Raw genomic sequence first — 9,974 nt, 5'->3', positions numbered from 1 at the left:
TACGGGCTGTATAAGTGCTGAATGAACGAATGAAATAGCGTGCTATTTTCAAAAGGCATCCGTTAATTTACAATCTTGTTTTTATATATAATAGAAGCTTTTTATCAGATTGTTGATTACGCAGGAGTCATAAAACATCGTAACAATTTCTACAAGTTTTCCTCAAGAGAAAACATTTTAAACAGATCTAAATTGAATAATGGAGACAAATGTTTAATTTCCTTTTATTCTATCCGATTTGTTTGTTTAAATTGTCATAAAACAAATAGCAGTTCAGGTTGAATATATATGTTTTTTGTGGCTGACGTCAACAAACATACAAGAACGTAATTCAACTAGGTTACGGTTTAAAACATTGTGGGACCCTGACGATATTACAATATCTTATAAGATATCAGAGGAATTCAAAGATTTGTATCATGCAGTTCAAAACAATATGAGATTGTTTGTGTTTTGCTGATTTACATAAATTTACTAAATAAAAAAACAAATCTTTAACGTACAAAAACAAGACATTAGCCTAATTGAAATGTGTTTAAAGTCATAGCTACTATAGATTTTATTATATTTTCGCCGATTTCAACAATAGGTGGGCGGTGTTTATATATAATAACATAATAACATTATGCGCCTGATATTTCGCAATATCCTTAGATTAAAATTCAAATCTTTTTTTTTTGTTTGCCCACAAACTCAGAGATATACTGAAACAAAACAACCTTTGAATTAACAATGTTGAGTGATTTATTCTGTTCTGAAAAAAATGAAATTAAAATAAATAAACAAGATCATCAGTACAACACAATAACACTCATGAATTCATCCAACAAGCGTCGTTTACCATAATCAATATAAAAACCCATTTCTTTGAAATAGTACCCATCCATTGATATCAAGGCATAGACAACAAGAACGTTAAAAAACAATTACAGCAAAAACTGCTCTGCATATGGACAATAACTATCAATCAGACTCTGTAATTTTCAGATATCTAAATTACCTATCCATACCAAGAGCCTTGAAACACGTCGCTTGTACGTAACAGAATTTCCCCAGCGTTTACTTTTCTACTTTTCCATAAAATTACAGCGGAAATATCGTTAGTAATGCGATGGGATTAAACCATTAGACTCTAATACCTCCATAAGTCATGTGATGGGATTAGTACAGTAGTAGTAAAGATTAATCATGGAGAAACGTTATTTTTCCATGGATTAACCAATGCCTCAACAAAATCTTAATCGGTAAAAATGCGTGATGGAGAAGCACAAGTCAATGGCTGCTGGATGCACTTTCAATTGCACAAGTTCACGAACCTTCAACCAGTTTTTATTACGGCCCTCTCAACTACACCCTTTGACGTTAGAATGTTTCGAAACTGTCCATGGAGGAAATACCTCCATGGTTTAATACCAGTACCTCCCTCCAGTTATACTGATCTAACCGCAGGCTGAACTAACATCACTAATTCGACAAATTGAAACTCTTAACAATTAAGTGAAAGAATAATACTTCCGGTTATAATTTAATCTCGTATAGCCAATGTAATTTCAAAAGGTACAGTGTAGATAAATATTTTGGCATACATGGCGTTTCATACGTATACTATCGAAAGTAAAAAAAATATCGAAATGAAATAAATAAATAAATAAATATAAATATAAAAATAAAAGGCCAACAAATACAGACGGATTAGGCCAAGTTGAGCCGCCGACAAGTTGAGCCGCCGCCAGAAAAACGTTATTTTCTATGGAACGCCAAATGCTAACTTTCGCCGGTGCTCGTTCTATTTATATTAGGGATAACGATGTACATTCAAAAGTTTATATATCATGGTTTTTAGTATATATATTATTAAATATTATAATTAAAGAAATAATTATGAAAATCTGGCTTGTAGATTCCAAAATATAAAAAAACATCACCGAACAAAGTGATCGTTTTTAGCCAAAAATGACGTAAACATGTTGCCCCTCAGTCGGCAGTTGTATGAACTAGGCCTACTCCATTTTTCGGTTAAATAATTACATAAAATCACGTTTTTTAGTAAAATATTTTGTGTATTAACATTGTAAAATTCAATAAAATATGATATTAAAAGATTAGTATATAAAAAATAATATTTATTTAACCTCATTCGAAGAATGTTAATACCCTATTAATTAGTCCTGAGAGACAACGTGACTTTAGGTGGTAGGCCTACACGTGAGAACAATTATGAATGAGTGCACTGAATTTTTTCCTCGAAAGATTAAAAACAATTAAATATTACTACTTTCCTTTGCTGTGTTGTTAATTGTAATATGTAATTATATATTATTTATTTTCATGACACAATAAACCAAGACCATGAACTTATGTACTAGGACACCATCCTAATCACTACGCGAAATGTCGTAAAAGACGCATGCACTGGGCGTTTCATAGAAATCACCGGCGGCTCAACTTGTCGGCGGCCCAATCGGTCATATCCCATACAGACTTGGGGAAAGTCTAAGTATAGAAATAACTGAATATGTTCAAACAGTTAGAAAATGTGTGTGTTTGAAAAAAAAAAAGAAGCTTTTTCGTGATCAATGCTGTTTAATAATAGGCCCAATGATTTAATAGAAAAACGTAGCAGGAAAATGTCAAAGCTTAATGATTGTCGATTATGATGATATTGTAGGCCTACGTACTACTGTACGTTATATGTGTGTCCAGAACCATTGGGTATTATATGAATTTAGATAAAGTTACTTTGAACTTATTTTAAATTCAGGGCATATCGAATTTCACTATTTTTCATCGACCTTCGAAGAGACCATCCCATACGGATAAATAGTCGAATCCAATCGGAAAGGGTTTGTTCGAAAGTTTCCTATATAAGAGCAAGGTAATCTAAGAGCACATACTATTTCCTTAGACATCACTATCACTTTCCATTACACTGACAAAATGGTGAAGTCGATTGTTTTGGTGTTTTCTGGTGTATTGGTGTTGGCATCACTGATTGTCAACGCTCAAGGTAGGAAAACATTGGTTTTGAAACATTGTTTGCTTTTTAATCGTTTACTTTATTTTGCGATTTCTTCATTTTCACTTGGTAAACCCGATTCTCAGTGCTGTATCTCCACATACTACAATATTTGCCCAATATCATATATCATGTAAGGTTTATGTTTGATACTTGGAGATACCAATTATGACTATGGTTTTGGAGAAACTGGGCAAAGACGACAGATTGGAAACAAGTTGTTATTCTTAAACCTTCACGGATTACCTAGGCGTAGAGGATTTTTGTTCATTGTCCATGATATTGTTGTATATTGTTTGTAATAAAACAATATAAAATATTTAAAACAATGATGAAACATGTTTACATATTTGTACACATGAATGTTGTAACTGAACTAAAAATGGAGACAAAATAATTTTGTTTTCATCGTTTGTTTGTTTTGCTAACCAAACAAACCGCCGGAAATCTTAATATATTTTATGGTGCTGGTTGAAATTTAATTTGAGAAAAAAACTTTCTCTAAACAATCCTGATACATAGGTAACATTAATTCGTTTTACTGATAGTTATTATTTCAGAACCAACATGTCCACCAATTACGTGTTTAATCCGCTGTGATTTTGGCACCATAACGGATGAGAATGGGTGTGAAACTTGCGTATGTTACCTTCCACCTCCTCCGCCACCAGGTAAAACATTTAAGTTTTGTAAAAGTTTTATTTTCATTCATTCATTAATTTCTAAATTTCGTCTCTTCTTCTTGGCTTTGCTTCGCGAACGAAGATTGTTATAAAGGAGTTTGTCCACGTCTGTCACAGACTCGTTTGTGGCTGACAAGTCCGATGCAAGAAAGGCATGTCGGTCCACAGCGGCTGCAGAGGAATGTCGGATGCAGCTCTTGTGGTTGTGGTTTAGCATTGCGATTTTTTCGATTTTTTCTTTTTTCTTCAAGGGCTATCCTGCGTGTGTTTTCGAAGGAGTTGACCGCTTGGTGGGTGGTGTGACGCCAAGCCACACGGTTTGTGGGTTGAGTGGACCATTGGTTATGGTTAATGTGACCAGAATTTAGGTTTTTCTTTAGGTTGTCTTTGAATCTTTCTTTGGAGCTCCTATATTTCGATGACCGGAAAAAAAACTTTCTCTAAACAATCCTGATACATAGGTAACATTAATTCGTTTTACTGATAGTTATTGTTTCAGAACCAACATGTCCACCAATTACGTGTTTAATCCGCTGTGATCTTGGCACCCAACCGGATGAGAATGGGTGTAAAACTTGCGTATGTAAGCTTCCACCCCCTCCACCACCAGGTAAAACATTTTGTAAAAGTTTTATTTTCATTCATTAATTTCAAAATTTCGGTATTCGTTTTCATAAAATACAAAAGTACTGTACATATAGCAATAACCTTAAAAACGAATCCATGTAGTTAAAAACAAAAACTGAAATAACATTTTATACATAATATAGAAAATTCGATACAATTTTTGATGTTGTTTGTACCATTTTGTAAGTTCTATGTAAATAGCGCTTAATAAAATACATTTTTATTTACATTTATTTTATAGGTGGTTGTCCCAAATGTCCATGTGGAGTTAAGTCTGACGCTCCCATTGATTCAAACGGATGTCCAGAATGTAAATGTCCACCACCAGAAGAAGGACCAATTGGTCCAAAAGGTAGGCCTGTTTTGGACCTTTTTACTCCTTCATTCATATATTTTATTCATCAACTGATTCATAAATATTATATAGTTTTTATAAATTCTACTTTTTAGATTATATTATATATATATTTTATACAAGCGTATCTACAGAAGAAACTGCACAAAGGTTCATTCTTTATTGAATGTACGTGTGTATCGAAAACAAAGTAGAAAGTTGCTATAATATTGTATCACCTAAGCAAACTTGACGTTGCATTATTTTTATTTGTTTTCTTTCAGGTAAATGCTGTAAACCATGTCCGTGTAAAAATCCTTTTCCACTTCAACTTATCGATGAGAATAGATGTCTGAAGTGCGCATGTCCACCCAAACCCCCAGTCCGTATGTACCACTTTATTGAATTATAATTTATATACATATATTATCATGTTGATTATCATTTATAAAAAAAAAGTTTATTATAATAAGTGTAATCTATATTGCAATAGCAATAACCTGAAAGTTGATATGACTATCGTCCTAAACCGCCTGACCAAAACTCCCCTTTAGCCATTCGAATGTTCGGACAAATATTTTTTTTTTTTTTAGGAAAAGGTATTTTTATACCAATTTTAAAATCAGGTTGCAGAGGGTTAGATTAGTTTTTGCCTACGTTAATATTGTTAGTATTTCCGTAATTACCATACTACCCGTAATACTTTATACAGGCCCAAAAGGTGTAATGGTTTTGACTTTTTCGTTTTTCTGATAGTGTTTCTACTAGTGCAATGTATAAGACGTTTGTGTAAATATGTCATTCCCCTTCTTTCTGTTACAGCTTGCAAACCCTGCTTGTGTGATCCAATGCCAGATGCCCCTATTGCTACTGATGAAAACGGATGCCAAGTGTGTGACTGTGGGCCACCACCACCACCAGAACCACCAGCGGGTAGGTCATGTGCAGAAAATAAAATGGATGAATTGATTGGGTGAAATTATTCTCACTTATTATTTTGCATGTCAAATTCTCAACCATATACTTTAATTTTACTACATCTCCCGATTTCTAAGCTTGTCAGGCAAATTTCCAACTGTATTTAAGTTCAAGAAACTTTTGAAACTGTTTGGGAAAACATTTCTGTAAAATATTTTGTTGATATGGTTGTATTTTTTTCTTTTTGATAAACCATAAAATAATTGACTTACTATATTTTGCTACGTTGTGTATAGTTATAAATAGTGTCTGTACTATGTTACTATAGAGTTTACTTAAAATCTCTCAAAATAATATTTATTCGCGAAATCCTCCTAAATCCTGTTGACACCCATACCGAGGACCTTTCTTTATTAAGCGATTAAAATATGATCCAATTTGAAAGGAGTGCCGGCACAATATCCTGTCTTGCTACTCATTTAAACTTTGATCCAACTAATATGTAGAGTAACTTAATTATATAAAATTATTATGGATTATTAAGTCTGGTATAAAACAGAGCAACAGCTTCAATATTACACACCTTTCCGGTAAACCTTTGCAGCAAATTCCATAAGCTCTTGTGTTTTATAGAACGTAATTTTGTATCACCGATTGAGAATAGGGTGATACAATATTGAGGGGACAAACTACGTTATTTTAATTCATTGTGCGCAGCACATGCGGAATCGAGGCGTATGTCTTCGCTCCCCACTATCTCGACACAGATTATGCGGAATCGAGGCGTATGTCTTCGCTCCCCACTATCTCGACACAGATTATGCGGAATCGAGGCGTATGTCTTCGCTCCCCACTATCTCGACACAGATTATGCGGAATCGAGGCGTATGTCTTCGCTCCCCACTATCTCGACACAGATTATGCGGAATCGAGGCGTATGTCTTCGCTCCCCACTATCTCGACACAGATTTGTTAGTTTTTAGGTCCTGAAGACGACTGAACACACATCAAACTTGATATAGGATGGTCTTCGGTCGTCGCAAATCAAAAGTTTACTTTACTTTAGATTCCCATTTTGCTTTTTATTACAATGAATCTTGTTTTACGCTGTCATGCTTTTTCGTATCACTTAGCATACTATATGAAAATAAATAAAAAACACAATTTTTTCCCTTTGTGATACAGGTCCTGAATGTCCGGAATGTGAGTGTGAAATTCCTTTTGGACCTCCATTCGTAAATGAAAATGGGTGCATTCGATGCACCTGTCCCGTGGAAGAACCATTACCACCCAGGGAGACCAGAGACGCACATCGCTCACACACTAAAGGCCCTAGAGGAGATGGTCTGAACAAAAGTGAGTACATTACTGTTCTGTACTAAGAGCTTGATGTACTTTTCATTCGTTAAACGTTAAAGGTAATGATAAATACAGTACACAAATGAATATGTTTATGAAATTGTTGCCAACAAAAAAGTGTATTAAATTAACTATTATTCCCAAGCAGAGAAAGAAGTATGCTGTGCTCCATGTCGATGTAAAAGACCCAAGAATATATTTCCAAGATTAGATGAAAATAATTGCATGACATGCCGCTGTCCCATACTAGATATACTAGATTTTATATTAGGTATGTATTTTTTTGTAGTGGGTGCTGATGTACAGTAGATAATATTTTTCATTTCTATAAATAAAGTTGTCTCCTACTAGAGGAATATAAATGTAATGCTTGGGAAATTGACACATCGATACCAGACAGTGAATTATTCATATTAAAAGAAAACATCTAAATAAGGCATATACATAACATAAACTAATTTCAAAGGATGTAGATGTTGTTTTAACTTTAAAATATTCTAATTCAATTATAGGCCCTTCTCGTGATGGCGGCCCCCCTCGGGACGACGGCCCGCCTCGTGACGACGGCCCTCCTCGTGACGACGGCCCTCCTCGTGACGACGGCCCTCCTCGTGACGATGGCCCTCCTCGTGACGACGGTCCGCCTCGTGAATGTCCACCTTGTGGTTGTAAAAAGCCACTTGCTCCGCCAACACCCGACGAATTTGGATGCCTGCGTTGTTCATGTCCTGACGATGGCCCTTCACCACCAGGACCACCAGGATCACCAGGACCACCAGGACCACCAGGACCACCAGGACCACCAGGCCCATCAGGCCCATCTGGTCCATCAGGCCCATCTGGTCCATCAGGCCCATCAGGTCCAGCAGGACCAGAAGGTCCAACAGGACCAGAAGGTCCAACAGGATCAAAAGGTCCAACAGGACCAAAAGGTCCAACAGGACCAACAGCACCGCCTCCGGGCCCTCAAGTTCCATCAGGACCACAATTTCCATCAGGACCAAAAGGTACACCAGGAGTACAACAAAGTCAAGCAGCACAAAGACCATCACCTACTCAAGGACCTCCACCAACTCAAGGACCTCCACCAACTCAAGGACTACCACCAGGCCCAAAACAAGAAGGTCCATCAGGTCCAGGCCCAGCAGGTTTAGTTTGATTAGTGTTTGTTAAAGGGTATCCAAACAGACAAGATATGTTATTGTCACTTTTAGAAGCGCATAGAAAAAAAAAATCTTTTTCCTGATAAAAATACACAAATATAGCATGAAGTATTGCACATCGGTCAAAGTTAGCATTATTATTGCTACATACATCATTTGGTAAACTAAATTTGAATTTCCCTAAATCACCATCTTCTCATTTCTCAATAATGTCTCCTTTTCTAGATGATTTTTGTCTTTCGATCATTAATATGAGTATATACTGTATCTAGTTTCAAGACTTGCAAACGTAAGCCTATAGAACATTTAATTTTGTATAATATTACAAAAAAATCGATGATATTTAGGACGAGTTAACATTTTAAGCCCTATGCCTCATAATGGAGTGCGGATGCGAATGCGGAATGTAGGCCTACCTCTAAAACCAATCATGAGAGCAAATACAAGTATACATACACATAGTTATACATTTGATCACATTTTTTAGGTCGTGATTGTCCTTTTAACCAAATCGAAGCCAAGTGTGCACGTGCTTGCCAGCCAAACTGTGTGGACTTCGTTCAGGGTATCGACACAAATCACATTATTTGTAACAAAATGTGCGCACATTGTAAATGCGAAGAGGGATTGATGTTAGATAACGATGGACACTGTGTTCCCGAGCAGAGGTGTGGCTGCTACGTTGACGAAATACAGAAATACTTTCAGGTATTTTATCTTTACTTCTTGACGATCAGGAGTTCAGAATAAAAGGTGTAACATACTCTAAAATACGACATACTAAATGAAGTAGTCGATAACGCCAACAGAAATTGATGTTTTTAAATATTATTTGTATTTGGAATTACCCGAAATGGGTCGATTGTCAACGTCATCAATACCATAATTGCCACAGAATCGTTACGAATGTTACTATAGTTCATATAACACATACTAGATGCATTTAGTGTCCATCTGCCTCAGACGTATCCTGTCCTCTGCTTAAGGTGGGCATTGGGCGAAAGAATCACTTGATCAATGGTAGCAAGCTAACAAAGGTGCTTTAAAACAGTCCTGGCTCAGTTTATATCAAAATGTAATTGTTCTATTCTTCAGATCGGTGATAGATTCACATTACGAGGTCAACGATGTGAATGTCTTTCTTCCCAGTACTTTGAGTGTGAAGAAGATGCAGAACGAGAAGAAGGCTCTGGTTAACAAATATGCAGTGAAAGTTTAAATTCCATTAGTTGTTACTATACTTAATTTAAGCTCGTGAAAAGAGCATTTTTTATGAATTATTTTTTGTAGGCCTAAGAAAATACCAAATAGCTAGGGCCTATCTATCTACGTTTATATTTTTAACATATTTCGTGAATAAAGATTTATAATAATATTATAAATTATTGTATCATTATGTCTACTGTACGATCTGCCTTTTATTACGATGAATATTTAAATGAATAAACGAATATTAATGAGGAAAAAGCTGGTATATGTTCATGAGCGGGGGGATAGCCTAAGTTATGAACAGAACATGTTGAGAAAATCGGATAGATCAAATTTTAAACGAATTGGATGTGTATGAAATAGGCCTAGGCTACGGTACAGTATGTTAAATCAAGGCAATCCCACGGGCAATCCAACTCGCCTTGCCAAGATAGGAATTCCTAACAGTCTTTTGATCTTATGTCTGTCTGCGACAAATACAGTACCAATTGTAGCCTTTGTACAACATAGTATGTACATATTATTCTCCGTGTGGAACGGGCGTAAAATCGTGTCGCAGCCACAGGCAAACCCTGTGACTAAGTAAGAGAGCCGGCTATTTGTTACGCCCTCTATCGTTTATATTTCGAAGAAAGGCAAAGGACCGACCATGTCGTAGCACCACA

General features: G+C 35.8%; 1 protein-coding gene across 2 annotated transcripts; it reads left to right on the top strand.

Moving 5' to 3' along the window:
- The first annotated feature begins 2,912 nt into the window (after positions 1-2,912).
- On the top strand, positions 2,913-9,526 carry LOC140039583 (uncharacterized). 2 transcript variants are annotated; one of them, XM_072085199.1, is made up of 11 exons: positions 2,913-3,007; positions 3,565-3,687; positions 4,187-4,309; positions 4,568-4,678; positions 4,945-5,046; positions 5,483-5,593; positions 6,764-6,934; positions 7,086-7,208; positions 7,450-8,085; positions 8,588-8,808; positions 9,196-9,526. In XM_072085199.1, exons 1-11 carry the CDS (start codon positions 2,938-2,940, stop codon positions 9,295-9,297), a joined length of 1,893 nt encoding a protein of 630 aa, XP_071941300.1. In that variant the 5' UTR covers positions 2,913-2,937; the 3' UTR covers positions 9,298-9,526. The 2 variants fall into 2 exon arrangements, with proteins under 2 accessions (XP_071941300.1, XP_071941298.1); XM_072085197.1 differs by having other exon boundaries at positions 7,083-7,208.
- Positions 9,527-9,974: the final 448 nt, after the last annotated feature.

The sequence above is a fragment of the Antedon mediterranea genome, chromosome 2 (genome assembly GCF_964355755.1).
Source record: "Antedon mediterranea chromosome 2, ecAntMedi1.1, whole genome shotgun sequence".
NCBI lineage: Eukaryota > Metazoa > Echinodermata > Crinoidea > Comatulida > Antedonidae > Antedon > Antedon mediterranea.
This window is presented reverse-complemented; position numbering and strand designations above follow the sequence as displayed.